This window comes from Cynoglossus semilaevis, chromosome 11 (genome assembly GCF_000523025.1).
Source record: "Cynoglossus semilaevis isolate Cse_v1.0 chromosome 11, Cse_v1.0, whole genome shotgun sequence".
In the NCBI taxonomy this organism is placed as follows: Eukaryota; Metazoa; Chordata; class Actinopteri; order Pleuronectiformes; family Cynoglossidae; genus Cynoglossus; species Cynoglossus semilaevis.
In genome coordinates, this window is record NC_024317.1 from 18,673,020 (window position 1) to 18,696,395 (window position 23,376).

Here is a 23,376-nt window from a genome sequence, read left to right on the forward strand (position 1 = left end):
AGTCATGGTATTCATGAATCTCCTCTGTAAACTATATTCCTTCCCCACAGCATTCATGAGAAAGGCTCTAATCCTGCGGGGTTTATCCCTCCGACTGTGTAAATATGATTTACTGAGATGAAAAGAGGATTTACACATAAATGGAAAAATGTGCGTCGGAACATATCAAACACAATCAGCGGCACTGTCAGGTGGTCTAGGAAGTAAAACAAAAAGGAAAGAACGGCGGGAGTCCGGAAAGTCAACATGAAACGTCCACGTTGGGGTAAAAGTCAGGAGCAGAAAATGACAGGTTACAGCATGACTCATTACTCAGTCACAGTCGTGTGTGGTGAGGGAACAGGGGTCTAAAAGTGAAAAAAGGTGGGGGCCACTGCTGCCTCCATCATTTCCTTTGTCCAATTTTTTTTATTTTTCAGTTAGAAAATGATTTTAGAAAATGTGTTTTTGTTGAAAATAAATACTGTATTACACAAAAGTCCAACTCATTTTTGGTGATTCTTAAATAAAGGGTTTGTGTGCCGGAAGTGGCCCCTGAGCCAGAGGTTTGAGATCCCCGATTTAGACGAACATCATGAGAAAATGGGACTGAATTTTAAATATTGAGAATTATTTATAAAGACTGTGATATATATATATATATATTTCTAGAAATTAGCTTCACTGAAAAACAAGATGTTGCAACTTTCTAGATTTTGTTACCTTTTAATTTAAAATGAATTGTAGCTGAAATAACTAATTACTTGGAGAAAAAGTTTGACTGCACTTTCTGAATCAAAAGCACAGTATAATGGTTAATGTAGTGGTTCCCAAGGTGGGGGCGAGCCCCTTTTGGGTGCAGAGGCTGCAAATCAAATTCATTTTATTTTTAATATTTCAAATGTTATTTTCTGAGTTCATTTTAACTCTCACTCCTTCTCTTTCCGTCACTGCTCTGTTCCCTCCTCCCCCCCCCCCCCCCCCCTTTCCCCCCCCCCCCCCCTTTCCCCCCCCCCCCCCCTTTCCCCCCCCCCCCCTTTCCCCCCCCCCCCCTTTCCCCCCCCCCCCCTTTCCCCCCCCCCCCCCCTTTCCCCCCCCCCCCCTTTCCCCCCCCCCCCCCCCTTTCCCCCCCCCCCCCTTTCCCCCCCCCCCCCCCTTTCCCCCCCCCCCCCTTTCCCCCCCCCCCCCTTTCCCCCCCCCCCCCTTTCCCCCCCCCCCCCCCACTGTGTGAAGTTAAAAAGGCTGGGGGGGGGGGGGGGGAAAGGGGGGGGGGGGGAAAGGGGGGGGGGGGGGGGAAAGGGGGGGGGGGGGAAAGGGGGGGGGGGGGGGGGGGGAAAGGGGGGGGGGGGGGGGAAAGGGGGGGGGGGGGGGAAAGGGGGGGGGGGGGGGGAAAGGGGGGGGGGGGGAAAGGGGGGGGGGGGGAAAGGGGGGGGGGGGGGGGAAAGGGGGGGGGGGGGAAAGGGGGGGGGGGGGGGGAAAGGGGGGGGGGGGGGGGGAAAGGGGGGGGGGGGGGGAAAGGGGGGGGGGGGGGGAAAGGGGGGGGGGGGGGGGAAAGGGGGGGGGGGGGGGGAAAGGGGGGGGGGGGGAAAGGGGGGGGGGGGGGGGGGGAGTGTGGCACTCACTCTGGGGGAAGCGCGGCGGGTTGTCGTTAACGTCTGTGATCACGATGGTCACCGTGGTGGAGCCCGAGAGACCGCCCATTTGTCCTGCCATGTCTGTTGCCTTGACGACCAGCTCGTAACGATCCTGCGTCTCACGGTCCAGATCTGCCACCGCCGTCCTGATGATGCCTGGTAATTGGGGGATGGCGTCCAGATTAGCAGGCAGAAAATAAAGACCGGAAAATTTGCACAGTAAGTCGGCCCAAGAAAAGTCGGTCAAGGCCAGCGGTTAGCCTTATTTGCCCACTCGGTTTGAATGCCAGCCACTGTAAGCAAGTGTATTAGGAAGAAAATGTGCAGCTCATTCCATTTCATCCCCACACGACAGGCTGGATGGAGAAGATTGTGTCATATTGCACTTCTGCCTGTGCAGCGCTTTATGGCTCAGCTGTATTAAAATGAATAATAGATAGGGCAAAATGAAGGCATGCCCGGGCCACCGCGGCCAACAGTGCAACACTTCCCTGCCGGATGAAACAGCTCTTAAACCTGAGAAATGGATTTCTAGAGAGGGAAGGAGCAACAAAGGAGGTGTGATGGAAAGATGATCAAGAAAAAAAAAATCTGTTGTGTTTACTCAGCTGAAAATTGGCAAGAAAGATATTAAAATGATATTTCCTGAAACATAACGTTTCATAGTCATTTTTGCACAACCAGGTTCTGGGTCTCTACCTCGGTTTATAAAAACACTGATCTTTTGGGCCCAGTAGTGGTGGCATCTGTAGTGGGCAGTGGGCGCCCCCTAGTCTGCACTAGTACTGTTTGGTGCAGGAATTACCGATTCCACCAAAAAGAAACCAAACATCTTCTTCAAGGGCTATTGAGAGTGAAATGAAGTCCCTGGTGGATACAGCACTGTTCCATAACCAGGGTGAAGTGTGTGTGATATAAAAGATTCTCATCAATTCAACAACAACAACAGTGAACAATGAGCGTTCTGCTTCTCAATGTCGTTTGTTGTTATCCAAAAGGTTTACCAGTGCAAGGATGGATTCAATGTACGAAGAGAAAACACAGTGAGTGAAGGTTCGTATTATCTACCTAATAAACCACAGAGAAAGAATAGTTAGCGTTCATCGGCTGGGGCGAAGCCAATGATCTGTTCAATCTAAAATGAAGTTAGTCTGATTCTGGTTTGAGAACCTAGCTCATCTCGCTAAGTTAGCAGGACTTAATTAACAATGACTGCGAACATTTTCAACAAGGTAAACTTGTGGCTGGCTACGGTACATGTTATTTACTCGTTCAGAGACAGGTTGTTATTTATTCTGCTAGGAAACCGAGATGCTAATGGGCTGTGTGTTAGCAAAGACCAGAAAAAGGACTGTTCACCGCCTCTGAAATGTAAAAGCTTATTAAAAAAACAAACATCAATGAGAATATCAGAGGTGGCTTTCATAACATAAAGACAAGCACAAAGCCTCAGTGAAAAACTCGACAGTTCCTGACACCACTGAAAACCTACCCTAATTCCTGGACTATGAGCCACTACTTTTTTCACACGCTTTGAAGGAAAGAGCTAACCTGTAACCAGCCGTGTTACAGGGACTGTTTGGAAAATAAGCATTTATTTAATTAAAAGTGAAGAAGTGCAGCCTATATATGTACAATTATTATTACTTTTTTTTTTATTTAGTGGGTACGGCTTATATTCAGGTGCGCTCAATAGTCCAGAAATGACAGTATATGTACAAATGACCTGTGAATGTTGGTATGAACTTTACTTCTTATATAAGTATGATACAAATGTCTTTTTTGTTTTTAGGCCAAAAGAAAAAAAAAGGTTTCTTTCAGTCTTCGACAGACGGGTTGAAAAACAAAGTAAGACAAAGTAAGACTTCCTGTTCCTGTTGGAGTCTCAGTGTACAATAGTGATACCAATGACACACGTTTCACATCTGTTATTCTCCTCTTCATTATGTACCATTCCACACACAGATCTATGGGGTTAGAACCGCCCGCCTCCAAAATGGAAAACAGGAGCGGGTAGAATTAGGGTCGGAGTAAAGAAGTTGGAATGAACTGTCCCATCTACCGGCCGGTCCCAGCAAAGCAGAGCCATTTATCATCCAGGCAGTGAGGCTGACTGGTTCAAAGTGGTGGACACCGAAGGAGGAACCATTAATACTTTAGTGCTGTTCCCTGGGGGGGGCATCCAGAGCCAACGCTGACGCTAAGCTTTGCCTGAAGGTGCGTGGGGTCAAGACATACCAATGGTATAAGTGTCTGAGCAAAGAAGCAAATACAACATTTTCAATGAGCAGTGCAGGGACATTTGTCATCATTTAAATAGATGAATTAGATCAATAGAAGAATCGGATGAAATGGAAGTGGAGAGCCGTTGGAACAAAGCTCTTTTCTTTTTTCGTTTTTTAAAGAAATAGTCGTTAAAAAAAATTGATTCAGTAAAACAAAATCCGGATTAGATCAATAGAAGAATCGGATTAAATGGAAGTGGAGAGCCGCTGGAAAAAACATCTTTTCTTTTTTCGTTTTTAAAAGAAATAGTCGTTAAAAAAATTGATTCAGTAAAACAAAATCATCAAAAACATCATTCCTCTATTGAATGTCATACAAGGTTCTGGGTAATTATCAGGGCTAAGTTGCTCTGTCATCCAGGAGAATTTGTTGCAAACAACAGTGGAACAATACAACTGTGAGTGCGGAGACAGCGCCAACGTCCTTCTTACCTGTGTGTCTGTCCACCGTGAAAAACTTCTCTCCGTCCAGAACACTGTACACCACTCTCGCACTGCTGCCGTACGTAGGATCATCGGCGTCAGATGCAGTGACATTCATGACAGACGTTCCTGTTGAAAAGAAAACAGTTTGTCAAATGGCGGACCTGGAATTCTCAGAAGGAGGGGTCGGAAAAAAGCGAGAGTGTAAACGTTACTAGACATTTCACGGGACTCCATTTGAATTCCAGGCGACCACACATGGGGTCAAGATAGATTTTAGAATCTAAAACTTGGAGTGTGGGTGAACTAAATCAGAGAACTGAGCATTTGTCGAATGAAAAATCATATATGCATAGATGGATATAAAACTGTTCAGTCTCCATCTTTGTTCAGTGTGATTGTTAAACCTGTAACCTGTTAAAGTACTGGCCTTTCTTCAGTTCTCAAAACCAGCTGAAGGACTACAAGAACTTGGTTTGAATTCTGCCAGGAATCAGAATAGTCAGTCTTGAAAGGTTCATTGTGAGGTAAGTCAGGAAGTTTAATGTTGCGGTGTAAAAATTCTGTCCCTTTGACAGGAGAAAATACAACAACAGTAAAAGGAATCTGCTGCTGTCCTTCATACACAGAGGTACAGTGAGGGTATAGGGTCAGATTTCAGGCAAAACTTTTCCTCAAAACTTTTTTTTTAATCAAAATTTAAATCTACATCTTGCACTTACTGCAAACTGGATTTATTTTTATTTTTTTTTTTTTCTTGTCACATCAGAGTATGTTGTGTTGAAACACTAGACCAGTGGTTCTCAAAGTCTAGGACACCACCCGTCCACACCGCCCCTAAATCCCTTGGGCAATTTTTGTGTGAATGGCAGAACCAATAACTTTGGGGTTTAAGTGGTCGACCATTGGCCTATCTAGAAAACTGGGGAACTGCAGGTGTTTACTCAAAAATGTGAGAGTAAGGGTTAAGAGTAGAGATTTCCCACCGACTATAAAATCAAACTTTGTTCTAACATAAATGTTGTATCTAGATATCCGTCAATTTAAGAAGCTAAATCTCCTAAACCGCACGGAAAATCTCCAGCTCCAGCAAAAAAACAGATTCATTAATATTGCACTTATTCTTTTTCGTTGTTTACCAGCGGCTGAGATCATTTGACTTTTACTCCTGCCACTGTTTCTTTTCAACAAGTAAACATTTCTGCTGAGAAGAGCTTTTAGAAAAATGAAAGAAAGAAATATAAAGGAATGGGTTTGACCCCCAGGACAGATATGTCAATGTTCACACACTCTGTAGCCTGCAGCTAAAGGAGAATACTGTTTTATGTTTTCGATCAATTACTTCATCTAGAAATGTCCTTTATACTCTGCCGCAAGCGCCTACAACATTTTTTAGAAATTACTCTATATTAGCTAAAATGAAAGTTAAAAAAGCAGACGTCCCTCGGTGTCACAGGTCATCGTGAACAATGAGTCGGTCCTTTTTGTCTCTCGCTCACCGCTGCATCTGGTAATTAGTGACAGCTGGAGTTGTGCACCAAAGGTCACCGCTGTAGTCTCTCTCAGAGCCCTGACATGCTACTGTCCACTCACATAATGGCCATATGCTAATGATGCTAATTAGCGGGCAGTGTCAGGGTTCTGTTTGTTTCCTGTCATGCAGCAGAGCTCCTGCAGGGGAGGAGGGAGTGGCTGGAGGACTATCATTAAAGCCGCTCGGCCACTAAATTAGACAGTTCAGATCACAGCCCTGCCGCTGTCACCTTATAGTGTTCTTGTGTTTTCCAGGTAGAAAGCGAAGAGCTGGTGGGTTCTCATACTAACAAGCTGGCGGCCCACAGAGTATTGATGCAGGACTGTGTCTAATCTACTCCAGTGGTGAAACAAAAGAGCGCTCCTTGATCTGCAGCCGTCCTGAATCAGTGCTTCTGCAAAGTCTAAAACACATGTTGTAGAGCAATCAACAACCTTTTTTTATTTTAAGTTAAACCCTGGTAACAATATCACCATCAGAGAATTCAAAGCACTCAGCGTAAACAAGGCTACGATGAGATTTTAATTCATACGCAGCCATTAACTCAAACATTTACCAAATGAGCCAAATGTGCACGAGTACATTTGGGCTCTGTTGTTGCAAAATTAAGTCCACAGTTGGAGGATAAGTGAGATATCACCGTTAGCGTCGACATTACTTGACACTGTATATGGTCCATGCATTTCCATTAAAGGTTTATTAATTCTGCCTCCCCAGTTGGCGCCAACAAAGTCATTTTCATCCATGGGATTACTTCCTTATCTTAATTTTCCTCAGGTAACAATCAGTCCGTTGCTCAGCTTTTTTTGGGTAGTGGCTGGCAGCAATGTCAGATGGCTTGGAAGAACTATATATATGCAAATGCTTATTTTATTGTGTTTATATTTAAATGGGACGCAAGGCGGGGCAGTGAGTTTGCCCACTTTTCCATTAAGCTCAGAGAAGCTTCAGTGTTTCCTGTGGAAGCAGTGATTATTTACATTATCTGTCTGCAGCGGTCGGTCTCGCACTTAGGCAGATTCTACCGTCAGCGTGCCTTTTAAAGAACTGAATGGAAATTATTGACTTTTCCACGCTGCAGGGAATCCCATGCGATAGCGATGAAGTGAGAATGATGAAGGATGAACGACCAAATTGGAGATTTTCATTATACAATTTAAAGTCTGAAGTTTGAATAGCACTAAAGAAGCAGCATGTCTCTTCGTCTCTCTTTATTTCCCCTCGCTTCTATAAATGCCAAGGCAACTTGAAGGTACAGACACAGTATGTGTAGGTCATGATAAATTAGCTCTACTCTTCAGTGTTCTGTTTTCACCTTAATCCATTAGTGCAGATAAATTCAAAATTAAACATAATCCTAAAGAGTGGTTAAACAGACAACAGAGCTAATGTTAGCTACATCAGTCCCAGTAAAGATACCAGAACTAATGTTAACTAAAACAATCCTGGTACGTGCACCAGAGACAATATTAGCTAAAACAGTCCTGGTAAAGATACCAGAACTAATGTTAACTAAAACAATCCTGGTACGTGCACCAGAGACAATATTAGCTAAAACAGTCCTGGTAAAGATACCAGAACTAATGTTAACTAAAACAATCCTGGTACGTGCACCAGAGACAATATTAGCTACAATATTAGCTAAAACAGTCCTGGTAAAGATACCAGAACTAATGTTAACTAAAACAATCCTGGTACATGCACCAGAGACAATTTCAGCTACAACAGTCCTGGTACAGACACCAGAGCCAATGTTAGCTACAACAGTCCTGGTACAGACACCAGAGCCAATGTTAGCTACAACAGTCCTGGTAAATGCACTAGAACTAACTAATGTTGGCGGAAAACAGTTCTTGTGCATACACCAACGCTAATGGTAGCTCAAACAGGGTTGGTACAGACACCAGAGCTAATGTTAGCGACAACAGTCCTGGAACAGACTCTAGAGCTAACGTTAGCTACAACAGCCCTGGTACAGACACCCTAAGGTTACCTACAATAGTCCTGGTACAGACAACAGAACTAATGCTACTAATGTTAGCTACAATGGTCCTAGTGCAACAAACAGCGTAGCCAGTCCACAGAAGACCAGATGACAGTGTTCAGAGCCAGAGAAAGAGTACTAGCCGTACTAACAGGAGAATCTATCAGATGAAAAATGAATGATATAAAAAAGAAACTTATTTGGGATTTAAGAGGATGTGTATGTGATGTCTTTACTGATACAGCTGTCATCCCAAATTAATTTAAATTAAATTAGTTTTGTCCCCTGAAGGAGAAGAAAATAAAAATCATAAACTCACCCCTGTCCCCTTCCTTCAACACGTCTTCACCAACAATCTCCACGTTTTCTTTCTCCATATATCTTCTCTGCCATCTTCCTCTTCGCCTCTTTCCTGGCACCTCCATCTCTCCAACATATTCACTATCTCTCCTCAACACATGTCCGTCTCTACCTCTACTCTCTAACTTCGTCTCCAACTCAGCCTTTGGTCTTTTGGACAGAGCCACCGCCTCTAAACCACACATCATAACAGCAGAACAGCCATAAACGTCCCCCAAAAAATTTAGGATAACACACCGTCTGCAGTGAAGAGGGATATAAATAAATAAATATGAAAAGTAAATATATAAATATAAAAGACTGTGGCATGCTGTCCTTAATTGTCAAAACTATAATTAGGATTGCGGTTACTAACGATGACGACCTCTTTGAACTGACCCTTCCTCATTCATGGTGTTAGAGGTCAATACATGGTATTACTTGTGAAATAAACAATTCTCCAAACATAATAAAAAAGTAATAGATCAAGGCGAGGGCAATGTTTGGGGTCAGAGGTTTAATGTATTGGAGGAGGGTGTGTGTGTGTGTGTGTGTGAAGGCAGGGGTTTACAATAGCTACACAGCTGGATTTATGCATGACTTTGGTTTAATAGTATCAACATGCTAGAATGGCGTCCCTCGACACTTCAGGACTCTGGGAAAGATGGTTCAATTACTGTGAGGGTAGCTGGAGGAGTGTGCCTCGTGTGAGACACTAGACTGACAGCTATTTAAGAGGCAGCCTCGTAAAAGAGATTTGTGCCCGTCTCAGCTGATGCTGCACCGGTGCGGGCTTCAACGTGGGGCTCTAACGGCTGCAGCACGGAGACGGTTTCCCCACTCCCGACCACCTTAATCTGTGGGACTTAGTGCTCCCTGCCTGCATTATGGATCATTTAGTGAAGCCATAAAAGCTGAGGTGTTTTCACATGAAAAGTAATTTCTTCACTACTTTTACTGTGATTCATTCCCCCACCATCCATATAAATGCCCCGGGAAGGAGAGAGAGACAGGGGCGGAGAGAGTGATGGAAAGAAGGCTGGTGTGGAACAATGTGGTATAAAAGAAGACGGAAAAAATCTGCCGCGTCATAAAACCCAATGGTGTGCTTACATTGGTCCTGTCCAAGATCTCTTGTAAAAAGTCTTTACCGATATTTTCCCAGCCGTCTCAACAATGACAATAAATCTAACGGTTGTTAGCTAAGTGCTTCGTGCAGCATCATTTTATAGATCGAATCATCATTTCTTTTCTCTAAATTCCATCACGTCAGTGTCATTTACTGCATTAGGATTTACATTGTTATAATTGCGTGGTTTGGTGGTTAGCTCCATGGAGGCATAGCAATTTGGTCAGCAGTTTGAGGCTGGCCGCAGATTTGGGGTTTTTCTCTGATGTTTACTCAGGTTTCCAACACAATCTGCATTTGTGTCTCCAGTTGACGTCATCCTTCAGATCGTACAAAGTTGTGTATTTGTAACTTTTGTACAACTTTACATTCACAAAAGAGCAACAAATATATTTCTGCTATTTCCCAGCTTTTTAACATAGTATTTAACCTTATAAATGAGTTACTGTATATCACATAGCTCTGCTGTGACCTTTATGTATATTCAGTGTATATACGGTACGGTATATAAATATATATGGGCTTATATCACATAGCTCTGCTGTAACCTTTATGTATATTCAGTGTATCTACGGTACGGTATATAAATATATATGGGAACTTTTATGTATATTCAGTGTATATACGTATATACGTACGGTACGGTATATAAATATATATGGGTATATATGTACATATATATATATACATACATATATACATATTTATATACCCATATATGCATATTCACACAAAAATATATATACATAATATACAGTGTATCCACAGTATCTAGTACTGTATCTTTATCTAGTATGTGTGTATATATATATATTTCTTGGTTTATATTTCTGTCACTGTTAGGTTGTGTCATCATAATCTCAATAATTAATCATTTATAATCATTCTGTTCAAGCAACGAATGAGTGGTAGAATAAACCCATCAGTGGAAAATAAATAAATAAATACATTTTCTCCAGACAAATTCTGACCAAGATGAAAGGGCTTTTTTTGTTGTTGTAATTATTTTTATTACATTTTGAATAAAAGAAGAAGAAACCAACAAACAGAAAATAAACAAAGAAACTGAGTGTGTTTCTTTGATCTTTGTTTTTCTGTTTCAAGATGGTCCACTGGGTTTAATAAAAAAAAAAAGAAAGAAAAGAAAGAAAACTCAGTGAGTGAATCACTTCAACCCCTCTTGAAAAGTTAAGTGCAATTTAAACTGCGGGGAAAAAATAAAATCAAACCAAATTGAATTTACAGATTGAAGTGGGTTAAATGCTCACTGACTGACAGCACGGACAACCTGCTCTGCCTCATTCTACAATATTGAAGAAAAAATCAGTGCCTTAATCAATTTCACAACTGTGAGTCAGTGCTGCTGCTGCTGTCACACATCTCCTTCACGCCTTTCCTTCATCCTAACTCAGTGGATCATACATTTTCTCTGACTTCTTTTCTTTCTTTCTTCCTTCCTCTCACACCAGCCTCCCCACGGACACTGATTCATATACATGACCACACACGGTTCAAGCAGAAATCAATTATGTCAAGCATCTTGGTGGAGCGCATTATGGTGGATGTTGCTGGCCACACACACAAAGGTGGATGGCAGACAGTATTGATTGTAAGTCGCCCCGGCCTTGTTACATATCTATCTCCTGTGATCTGCCTGCTCCAAACGCCTCATGTACTGTTAGTGTGACAGGACACAGCTGTCCTAATGGTGCCCGCAGCTATTTGCAGCCTCCTGAGGAACCACTCCGGACCGAGGCGACGGGAAGGGTGATTAAGACCTAATCCTCCCAGTGGAATCTCTAATATACACAGAAAAGACGTTTCCCTGCTGCTGCTGCTGCTGCTGCTGCTGCTGCTGGTGCCGCCGCCTGCGCCGCCGGCGGCNNNNAGCGGTTCTCCGCCTGCTGCGGCGGCTGCGGCTGCTGCTGCTGCTGCTGCTGCTGCGGCTGCTGCTGCTGCGTGACACTGAAGGCCAAGACTGATAAATGTCAAACATGAAAGACTTTTCGACAGGTGACTGTCATCGTGACATCGGTGAGTATCGACAGTGTTGTGAAAGCAGTGGATGTAGCAGGAACGTGGTTGAAGCTACAGTCGAAGAGTGTCACTGTCAAGGCGAACAGACTTTTTCACATTTCAACGTCTATTTTTCTCTAAACGAGATAAATAAATCATACGACCGGAAAACAGGGAAGTACGTCGTTTCATTTTACCAACAGAGTTACTCGCACGCAAGAAAGAAATTGACATCACTAAGACGTAGCCTCACAGAAGAAATTCATAAATGAAATCCATACAGTACGGAATTCAATTCTAAAATTGACCTCTTACTCACCCCTCTCCCCTCCGCTCTCTACCCCTGCTCTGGCAAAATAAACTCTACCACACCTTTCTACCTCTGCTCTGGCAAAATAAACTCTACCGCATTATATAAGGACAAACCATCAGTCCTGGGGGGAGACATTTGGTGTTCTTTGTAGACACACAGCCCCTAGAAATCAAGTTAAGGACAAGTGGTCTCAAACTTCTCTAGAAATCATAAAGTTAAGGACAAGTGGTCTCAAACTTCTGGGATGGGGGCCAAATCTAGCCCAAAAACCTCAGAAATCTGGCCCATGTGTAAATGTCAGTTATACATGAATTTAGCTTTTTTTTCCAACTATTTAAGTACTATACAGTAGAATATTTCTCCAGCCATTTGTACTGTATTATGCAGTATTTTTTTTACCGAAACAAAAAGCACAATGCCCTGTGTACGATTTCTTATGTTTTTCAACTAGTCTATTAATTGGATATTATGATGTGTATTTGGACTTTTATTTTGAAGAACAACACAAAGGTTTACTGTGCCCCGTAGATCTCCTCCCACTGGACTCTTACTCCCCCTCATTCTCTTTCTCTCTGACCGACATAATGAAGTGAGCAAAATATTTCCAAAGAATTATGTACAATTTCATCACTTCTGCGCACAGTGGACCCCTTCCAGCTCTCTGCCGTGGCTTCACCTTCAAGGCTGCCTGGCTTTGGTCAGTTTTACGTAGAGTCTATAATTACTTCAGATATTTGGCAAACACTTTGTCTTTTTCTGTCCTTCCAATTTGCCCTTGGCACTTTTCTAGCGGTTGCCTTCAACACCTACATCCCGTGCTTTTATCTGTGTTTTTCAGAGTCACTTTGAAATGAATTGTGAGTTTTCCACAATAATTCATACATTACCGGGCGTGAAAATCCTCTCCAACATAGACTACGCTTCTGTAGGTATTCAAAGGCAACTTCAGGTTGTCTTATGAAGGACGAGCTTTAGGAAATAAATTTGACTGTGAAAACAAACGAACAGATCAACGCGTTTCAAAGAGCCAACAGAGAAAGAAGCTCAGCGATGTGGTTGGACGCTGCCTCGTATCCTCTGTAAAACGCCTCAGTAAAAGTCGATGAAAAATAACCTCATCATTTTCAGTTTGCAGGATGATATATAAAGAAAGTTAACACACTGTAAGTGAGAATCTCTTCAGCTCCTAAAATCGGACACACATTGGTCTAAATCAGACAGTATTGATCAGACTCTATATTTTGATCGTTTTAGGAACTGTGTACGGAGTGGCAAAATGAAAAACCCTCCGCTACCTGAAATTAAACTCCCGCTCTCTCTGCTTCTTCTTCTTCATCTTCCTCTCTGTTCTCCAACATCCTCTGTTCCATATAAACACTGTTTCTATGCAGTTGGTAAATACTCAGCTTCAGCCTTAACCATGTGTTATCCTTTCTGCTAGTGGTGTCCGATACTGCATACTAACAGTACTTTATACTGTATTATATATTGATTATTAACCAGTTAAAACCCAGGACAGAACTTGGCCAAATGCAAATTTAATTTTAACTGACGCCGTCGATGACTACAATATCACCTCCCTCACTACTACAGTATCTACCCGGATATTCTCCGCCATCATTAAAGACCCCTTGGCGACAACCTTTGCCTCTGGATCAGGGGTCTTGGTCTGCTCGGGTCAGGGTCAGGCACTGGGGAAAATACTCTTCACCTCTTCCCAAAACAGGTATTGATATTTTTACTCTGATTTAATCAATATATTAATCAATATAATATTGACGCCAACGTCGGTATCAATATTATTGATTCTGGGTTCACTTCTAAGGAGTTCGGCGATTTATTATTAAATCACCCTTGTGAGGATCGAGGAAGGTGAAACTTTCAAATGCACTTCATTACATTGATTGTGCTCAAAGGTTGATTCATTGACTGATTGATAATTGAAAAATGAGCAGAATGAACAGAAGCATTCAGAGAACAAACACTATGATATTGGAGCAGGTATTTAGTACAGAAAGTGTTCCTGCGGGTTTGAAGTTTTTTGTTCAAGTTCTCTGCAATTCAACTTTAAATGATGACATCAGTCACATCACATGACAGAGCGGAGGAGTGCGATTGGGCTAAATGCCTTACATCAGCCTCCTGCTCCTTGAGAATGCACCTGACTTTTATCGTTACACCCAGGTTTTGGAGGCCACAGCACAGATGCTGTGTTGTGGCCGTCTCTGCCACTCTCAGGTCCCAGGGTCCACTCTAATGGAACCGCATCAATCACAGGATTAATGCTGTGGAAACGTTGCTCCTGTCACTGTGAGCTTCCCCTGTTAACCACATTTCCACCCGACTTGCCCGCTGTCACTTGACCTTTCGGAAGAAGGAAACAATGTCTGCCTGAGTGGCTAAATGGCTCCAGAGCCGACAATCGGTGTCAGTCAAATTGCACAGGGACCGATGTACGTCTATCCTAATATGCACTTCATATCAAAGAGTATTATCGCTTTTAAATGTATTTCTTTAGGACCGTGATAGTTTGGCGTGTGAGGCGGCGGCCTGAGCACTACAGTATGTGACAGACATGGTCTCAAACCCGGGTTTATCTTCTTTTTCTCTGTAGAGCCTGTCATGCCGCTTGACTTTCCTTCAGCCTTTGGGTTTTAAAGCCTTATGATCCCTGAGTCGAAGCTCCATGAATACTTAAAGACTGACGGTGGCTGGAAGAACCGAAGGGAAAAGTGATGAGGCCAGTTTAATTATTAATGACGATGCTCATTTTTGAAAACGTATACATTAGGAAAGACGTGGAATCAAAAGTCAGGATGCTTTAATGAATAATCCCAAAAGAAAAGCCTTGTGTTTAATCAGCGCCGAATTCTTGAAAATGTACGGCAAATCTTAGTATTTTGGAACATCAAGAGCACCGCCATAATCATTTACAGTATATATTTTTGTATTTCTGTTCATTTTAGAACGACTTCTAGAAGGATGGTACGACTGGCTCCCTCTATTGGTTTGTAGGGTGATTGCATTTTAGTTTTTTAACAGTTGGCAAAATGGTCAGAGTCGATAAAACAAAGGGTTAAAAAAATAATTGAAGACGGTTGATGGTTCAAAACTGTACTGGGCAAGGCCAAAATTTAGTATATTGGTCAGGGCTACATAGATAGTAAAACCAAAACCATTTTTGGCTACACTTCATCTTTTACTTAAATATGAAAACGAACTTTAAAAAATATAATTTTGGTCAAAATACTAGACAGCTTCTATGTTTCTCAGTTATATAACAATGTTTTTTTTTGCTTGGGTTTCTTACTTGGGCGTGTGGTTTCATCTGTGGTTTGTTCTTCGACTATGAACACTAGAGTTGTAGATGATTGTGTGCAGTTTCATGAACACCGGAGGTAAATATCCTATTGGTCTTGACCGGTTTGTGTTAGGTAGAAATTATAATAAGAATTTTTATCTCATGTCAAGCGTTCATTTCACATACAAAGTAATATCATACCCTTATGTTCCATCTCTTTAATTCGTCCTCTATTCTGCCTTTTGGAATTCATTAAACCCTGTTAGAGTGGCAGACGAACAGGGAGGCAGGAAGTGTGCAAAACAAGAAAGGGAGGAGTTTCAGTGGGGGGCATGGAGCTATAAAGCTATGACAAAGACATGGACTGGGAGACTTGACAGGGGTGATAAGTAAAAATGAATATGCCTCAGGCAGAGTACTACTGATTACTTTCTTACTATTATGGCCTCACGTTCTCCGAGGCAGTTTGCTATATGGCTGGCCGTAAAACAGCACAGTGAGCACATCAATGGTGTGGCTAATGCTCGCAACCTGCTCCCATCACAGCATAAAACACCAGCATGGTTTAGACCGCGGCAGCTGTGTCCAAATTCCATAAAAAGTACCTGGTGCTAACCAGGTTTTGATTGTATAGGGTACACAGAATAGGAGAGCGTACTGTACTAAAGATGTCTGGGAGATGATCAATCATTTTTGTGAGGTTAATGAACATTACGGAGTACAAGGGCAATAAAGGTGCTACTTACAACCGGAACAAATTAAAACAAATTGTTGATGGTGCTAAAACAGTCAGGAACATTTCCAAAGTTTAGCAAATGAAAGAGAAAAAAAAAATCTCAAAAACTAGACCTGGCCAGCTATGTTAGTACTTTCAAAAGTACTGCAATCTGCTCTGCTAAGAACACAAATGTCTTTCTTTTTTTTTATTTCAACTGGTGATGTCATGCACTTTATCGATTTTTAACCAATTCACGATGCATCGTTAGGTCCCTACTCTTTACAGATTGGAAAAAAAATTAGAATAATAATGAGCGTCACGGGATATTAGGGGAGGTATTATGGTTGAGTAGCTACGATTACTTTATGTTCAGATTTGACTGGTGTTAGACATCAAAGTGTAAAAAATTAAATAAATAAAAAGGACATTTTCACTTGAAAACTAAAATTATAATCCTTTTCTTTCGCAACTTGAAAACTAAAATTATAATCCTTTTAGAGCCACTTTGTCTCTGTTTATTTGTGAGCTCAGTGTGTGTGGGTTCAGTTGGGCTTCAGACAGTTATTTTGTTCCTTAAAGATTGGTAAATACTAACTTAGCACCAGCCTTGTACCAGACAGTTTTGCTACATATTCAATGTTGACAAACAAAAACCAAAGTGATATAAAAAAAAAACCCACTGCCGCTCACTGCATCTTTACTTTTTTTTCCCCTGTTTATCTCTGTGCAGCCTTTCCCGTAGTCGTCACTCTGCTCGCAAACTTACGACCTTATTGTCGGAATTGCCAAAAAACAATACAACTTGGCTCAGCTGATGTATCTCGGAGAAAAGAGCATAGAAACGCGGTCGACTGAGCCGTCGCTGTTACCTCATTAGGACTGGTATATATCACAGCCATGTTTAAAACATGAGCTGCAGCGTTGAGTTAGCATCGTGACTGAGGTGTAGCAGCGTAGGAAAGGCTGGTGTCAACGGGTCTCGACTGTTTTGCGAGTTTAACCGACATAAAAGGAGCCTCACAATGGCTCTTCTCTTTTTATTTCAGATGTTTTGAACATTTTAAAATAGATTCTGCATTTTTGTTTCCTTCTGTGTCCTGTTGATGCTTCATTTAAATCATGCGGTCCCTTCGCGCTCGCTACGTCTCTCACTTGTTTACACGTGCACACACACACACACACACACGCTCCCTTCATTCAGTTTTTTTTTCGAGAGCCCTGTAGGCTCTGCTTTGGATCAGGCTGTGGAAGCAGGAATTATTTCTAATCAGGCTCCAGCAGGGAGACGCTATTCCATTTATTTTGGCAGTTCTGAAATCACTCAAACAAGAAGCAACCCCTAAATCAACTACACTTTTTAGAGCCACACGCACACACACAGACGGGCTCTGAGCACACACACTGTACTGCGCGTGCTCTCGACAGAACTGTGTTTACAAAACATCAGCCGTGCCTGTGACTTTAATGCTATGCTAATAAGACCCTCGACATTCCCATTCATGTGTCGGTTACATCTTACAGTGGGTCACAATAAAAGCATCTCTGTTGAGATTAAAAGTGTTGTGGTTTCCTTGTCAAAAGCCTGTGTAAAAATGTCGGACACTCTCACGCTAGCTATTATCTACTCCTCTGAAGAGGCTCTCGCCCCCCCACGATCATTTACCTCATAGCAGTGTGTCAGAACACCGCCAGGAAGCTCATCTGTGAAGAGATACGTTAAGTCGAACTCACCTACATTTTTATGCCCACACTGTCTGATTCATTTTTCACCAAAGTGCTACCTTCGGGTCACGATTTTGACACAGTCCAAGTGAGGATCATTACAAAACGTCCACGTCAACCATTCTGCTGTTCATTCACAGTAAATTCACTGACCCTACATCGATGTTCATCAAACCTGTCAAATATCCGGTCCGTGTATTTGGTACTTTCTTGACCATTTTTTACTAAGACCATGTTTTAAAGTGTTTTGTCACTGATCTACCGCTGTGGCATAAGAGCATGAAAAATCTCTGTGGGTGGTTTCAGTGTGATGTCACCGTCTTCTTCTTACCTATGGGCGACAGCTCTGCCACGCTGCCGATGTAGGGTCCTGCCAAGAACTTGGGCTCGCTGTCGTTTATGTCCTGCACCTTGATGACAAACTCCGACTCTGGCTCCAGAGGGTCGTTGGAGAGGCGGTCCCGAGCCTGAGCGCGGAGCGTATAAAAAGCTTTCTCCTCGCGATCCAGTCTCTCCGTAGCATGAATGTCTCCCGTCAGCTCGTCAATGATGAAGATGGAACCGGCACCTTCTCCAGAGATGGTGTACTTGATGTTGCCCTCGCCTTCATCAGAGTCCGTATGAATCTGTAAATGAAATAAAGATATATTAAAAAACTTTATTTTGACTCTATATCACTACTGACAGATACTGTAGTATTTGTCCTGCTGCAGTTAAATACTGATCAGTGTTTCTCTGTACCCTCAGAAGAACACTTTTCTCCACCTTTCTCTCTCTTCTCTCACCCCACGTTCTCTTATTTCTTATTTCCTAAGCCCCTAGCTGAACATCTCCTGCAAAAACTCACGCATCGTAACCTAGCCTACCTAGCGCATGTGGCTATTTTCATGTTGGCAATCCATCTAGTGATGTGTTCTGAGGTGCATGTTGGTTGTTATATGTTACTAGCTTCTAGTTGCTAGTTCCATGATGGCAATTATGTTTTCCATGTCGCTAACTTGTTGCTATTTGCATGTTCTGGTTGCTTGTTTCTTGTTATATGTTACTAGCTGCACATTGCTAGTTCCGGGTTGCTAGTTGCATGTAGCGTGTTTCTAGAATATGTTCTGGTAACACGTTCATCGTTACGTGTGGCTAATTCTACGTTCCTCGGTGCAGGTTATTAGCTAATTTATGACTAGCTACATGTTGCTTGTTACATAGTTCTAGTTGCAGCTTTATGTTGCCACTTTTCCATATTGCTAGTTGCATGTTTGTAGTTAAAAGTTAATAGTTGCATGTTTCTGAGCACATGTTGCTATTTTCATGTTCTAATTGCTTGTTTCTTGTTTAAAGTTTTTAGCTGCACATTGCTAGTGCCAAGCTGCGGTTACATGTAGCGTGCAGCTATATTTTGTTAATCGTATGTTGTAGGTGCATGTTGTTTGTTATTTCTTCCTAGCTCCATGTGGCTATCTCCATGGTTCCTGTTGCTAGCTGCATGTTTTTTTGCATCTTGCCTTTCACACGCCGCATGTGTGACTATGGTATCTGGTGCAGGATTGTCTACTTCCTTTCAGACTGCCTGGACCAATAGCAGCTACTTCTCTAACTACCAGGTAATTAGGGAATAAGGGCGCCCACCACTGGCGGTACATGCCATTATTCATGCACCCCGTGCTGCATTTTTTGGCTTGTTTTCTCCTAGTTAGGCTGTTCATTTTTTGGTTGTCAGAAAATGATCTTGTTAGGTGTATGGTGGTGAGGGGATTTCCTCTAAGATAATTCACGGTAGTGTTGCAGCCCACAGGGCGTGTATTTGTTTCCATTGCAGCCAATATAAAAAATAAAAAATAAATCACTCCACGAGCCTCCGTTGTCTGCTGCCTGCCTCGTGTTACCTTCACTTGACAGGTGTGTTGGGATGAAATTCTAATAGCTGAAAATGAGGGAAAATCATGACAACGTCTTAGCAGCATGAAGTTATCTGGGCTAGTCATTTGTCAAAAAGTCACAAGTGACTTGTGCTTATAGTTGCTACAAAATGTGAATCGCGAACAGAAGGAAAACCAAGGAGAAAAAAAAAATACCATCATTATTTCAAGAATGTTGAGAATGCAGCGGAATAAATCCAGAATTCCACTACGTTTTTATACTATTTTTTCTTGTATTTTGAAAACAAAATAAGGGCATGAGCATTTTAATAAATGGACCCTTTAAGAGAAAACACTCTATATATTGTTTAATGAACACTTTTTCTAATTGATTCCTGATAGAAACTGACATTTGTTAATTTGCTGTGGACGAAAACATCAAACCTCAAAAGAAAAGAAAAGAAGAAAAAAAACAGGCTACAGATCAGCTGATGATTTTCATTTTACCCTTCGTGGGGCGTGGCGCTCAAATTAGGGATCAAAGTCTTTTCAAAGGTTGTTAAAGGTAGAGACAGACGGGTGGAGGAGCAGCTGGGGGCTGAGCTGGAGAGAGTGCTCTTAAATCAAAGCTATATCTCCTCCATCCAATGTGATTAGAAGACGGTCCAGAGGCAGCAATTGAAGAGGTATTGTTCCTCTGTCCCAACCTCCCCTTTGGCTCTTTAGTGACTATTAGACCTCCTCTCTCTCTCTCTCTCTCTCTCTCTCTCCCTCTTCTTCACTCACCTTTCATCTGAAATTATTATTCAGAACCATCTATATGGTGTAAGTGAGGTTCAATCTACTGAGCAGACCAGCAGAGAGTGGGAGATCGCCGCGGCTTCTGTGCTTAATATTTTATCAAAGCTTAATTAAACACAGGCTCCTATCACCCTCACGGGGGTTTTCATTAAGTATTTGTCGTAAAAACCGTGCCATAATGCAGGCCCCTGCCTTCATATTGCTTGGCTCGTGCATTTTTTTTCTCCCTCCCCCTCTCCCTTTTCTATCTCTCTGTTTTTGCCTCTCCTCGTCAGTCTGAATCATCCCCGAGACTAATACATGAAGTGTCAGAGAAAATATGATGCTGAATGCTTAGTCTGCATCAATATTTCAGTTATAATAAAAAAAAAGTTTCATCGGGCCAAAACTGCGAGACTTATCTAATAAAAGTGCATACTCATGCACAACTTGATAAGCCCTCCCCCACTCTTTTGCCCTCCATCTGTAATTCTAAATCAAACCCAGAGAGGAGAGTGTGGTGGATTGTGTCACCACGCTCAAATGAAACTGCACAAACACTGACAAGCATGCGAGTTTATACGTGTGCACACAGACGCAGAGAGAGGAAGATGGAGAGAGAGAGAGAGAGAGAGAGAGAAGGAGGGGGGAGGCGTAGAAGGGAGAGAACCCTGGGATGATGCCGATCCATTTCTCCCTCCTCAGGCTGAACGCACCAATCCGTCAGTCTGTCCTCAACATAGTAATTCAAGTTGTCAGCCCCCAAAAACACACAAACCACGCTTGGTTAAAACCTGCGTAAACTTACAGTCTGAGTCGAGTCGACCAGAAGTTAAGGTCACGCAAAACTTTAGAGCCTGACACACAACCGTTTCCACCCTAGTGTCTAAATCTGGGCTCCATCTGTCAGGACTTGTTTGTTTTGTATCACTGCCTTAGTGCACTGATGAAGGGACAAGGAAAGATCTCAGGCTTATGAGACTGAACAGGGTTGGTACTGACTGGTACTGACTGGTACTGACTGGTACTGACTGGTACTGACTGGTACTCTCTGGTACTCTCTGGTTGAAATTAGTAGTATAGTTATTAATATTTTTAAAGGACTATTTCTCACCAATCATAATTGGGGCAATTATCCTGTAGGAGAATTTCATTTTAAATCAAATTAAAGTTATTTGTAGCCACTGAATTCTTTTTTTTTAAATTAAGAGTTAATTAGGAGTTTTGTGTATTGTGTACCTTTGTGTATTCCTATATTGCCGTACACACCAGTGATGCCAGCAAATCACCAGGGGTTTCAAACCAAATGCTGACAAATAAAGTGTCTAACGCATTTACTCAACATTGTGATCAATCACAATTAATCGCAAGAATGTATGTGATTTATCACAGTTCACAATTGTACTTTTGTATTACACATCCAATTCTAGTTTACAAATACAAGACATGTCAACGTTAAGCCAGCAGTGGCCGCTAAAGACATGTAACTGGTGAAGTAAAACATAAATTCACCCGTGTTGTTTTTTTTTTCAACAAAAAACAACAGCAAGCGTAGTGAGCATGAATATTCAGACCAAAAATATGCAGTACTTTAAAGTACATGCATCACATTTAGCAAAACTGGAATGATAATAAGAATTAATTCATATGTAATGCAGGGTAAAATCAGAACAATCACATTTGAGCTTGTTGTTTAGTTCAAAATGTGTGTTTAATAAAACCCTGAGGGACTGACTTGTGAAAATAATGTTGAATTAAGTTGAATTTATTTTCTTCAATTCCGTAAAAGCTTCCTTAATGAAGACTATTTTCTGTATTTTTACTGGGCCTTAAAAACCTGAAGAAACACTGAGTGTGAAAAGAATCAGAAAACCTGAGCAGAGACAGTGATGGAAACACGATGTCACTGGTGACTGATTATGATTCAGAGTCTTCCTTCAGTTAAACCGCAGTCAGAAACGCCGCAGGGTTTACAGTGGAGGGCTGTGGGGTTGACTCAGGGGGGAGAGAGGGGTGAGGAGGGGGTGACGCTGTCAGGGTCACAACTAAGTGTCAGCCTGTCACTGCTGCCTTCACTTGCTGAAGGGGGACAAGGGTTGAGGGGCTGGTGGACCGGGGGAGGGGGCATGTGACTCAGAAACAGGGAGGAGCATTTTTTTTTCTTTGTCTTGTTTGTTGGTGAGGTTTCTTCAGGTTCTGTCCCCGTCCATACTGTACAGACTGGTTAAGGGAAACATGTTTCACCTTATATAGAGTAGAGAATAGAAAAGAAAAGGTGTGATGAATAAATTCAGAATAGTGTAGAATAGAATTGCATAAACAATAACATAAGATAAGGCAATAGAGACGAAAAAATATAATTAGTAAAGAATAGAATAGAAAACATTTGGCGGCATGTGAGGAGGGAACAGAGTTGGCCCATACGTAGACACTTGATTCTGTACGTACCTTACACGTACACTATGTAACTTACATATATTTAGAATTAAGTTTTTTTTTGTTGCTTTTTTCGATTTGTATTCTTTCTTTAGCTGGCACCACGCTCATATTTATCGACAATTTCCTGCTTTATTTCCATGGTCGTCATGCGTTTCTTCTTCTCACCACCATCCTTACCACTCACTCTCTTACGCGTAACTTACGCGTACGGAAGTCGGCAAACATGTGAAGGGAACGAGTGAGGCGGCTTACGCGTACGGAAGTCGGCGAACATGTGAAGGGAACGAGTGAGGCGGCGTGGGCTGCTGTGAGTGATCCGCCACCTAGCGTCTGCGTCTGTAAGCGCGGTCGTATCTCAAATCTTTACTCGAAACTCAAAACAAAAAATGTACTCAAAGGCTTGCTCGTATCTCGAAATACCCGTATGTCTGGACGCTCGTATCTCGAGGTTCCACTGTATAATAGAAAAAGGATTGAACAGAAAAGGAACATAACTGAGAAGTCACAAAAATAATGATAATTTTAGATCATATAGTGGAAATAATTGAAAAGAACGTCTCTAGAATAGAGTAGAGTAGAATAGAATAGATCCACATCGCTGCAGCTGCAGAAGTGTATCGTAGGGTCCTTGGTTTCGGGGGACTTTCAAAGCCAGAGCAAACTGCAATCTTATTTCTAAGTCTGTATAATCAGAAGAAGATCCGCCACACTTCTCTGTGGTTTGTCAAGCTCTCTGATCTCGACAGCTTCAAAGTGTTAACAAGGTGACTATATCAGAGACAACCTATGCGGAGGCAGCAACAGGAAAGGAAGGATACTGACATATGGGAAAGGTGGATCAGAGGGAAAGGCTAAAAAAGATGAAAGACAGGCGAGGAAGGGAGAGTGAAATGTTCCAGGTGGTGGAATTTTAGAAAGTTAGACAGA

At 42.2% G+C, this 23,376-nt stretch overlaps 1 protein-coding gene across 1 annotated transcript in view; it reads right to left on the reverse strand.

Annotated features, from left to right (window-relative positions):
* cdh22 (cadherin 22) overlaps positions 1-23,376 on the reverse strand; it is a 98,360-nt gene that overhangs the window by 40,366 nt on the left and 34,618 nt on the right. The window contains exons 4-6 of the mRNA XM_008321126.3: positions 17,709-18,003; positions 4,331-4,450; positions 1,602-1,769 (exon numbers count right to left, since the gene is read on the reverse strand). Of these exons, the coding sequence (XP_008319348.1) occupies positions 1,602-1,769; positions 4,331-4,450; positions 17,709-18,003 (583 nt within the window). The remainder of the gene's footprint in view (positions 1-1,601; positions 1,770-4,330; positions 4,451-17,708; positions 18,004-23,376) is intronic.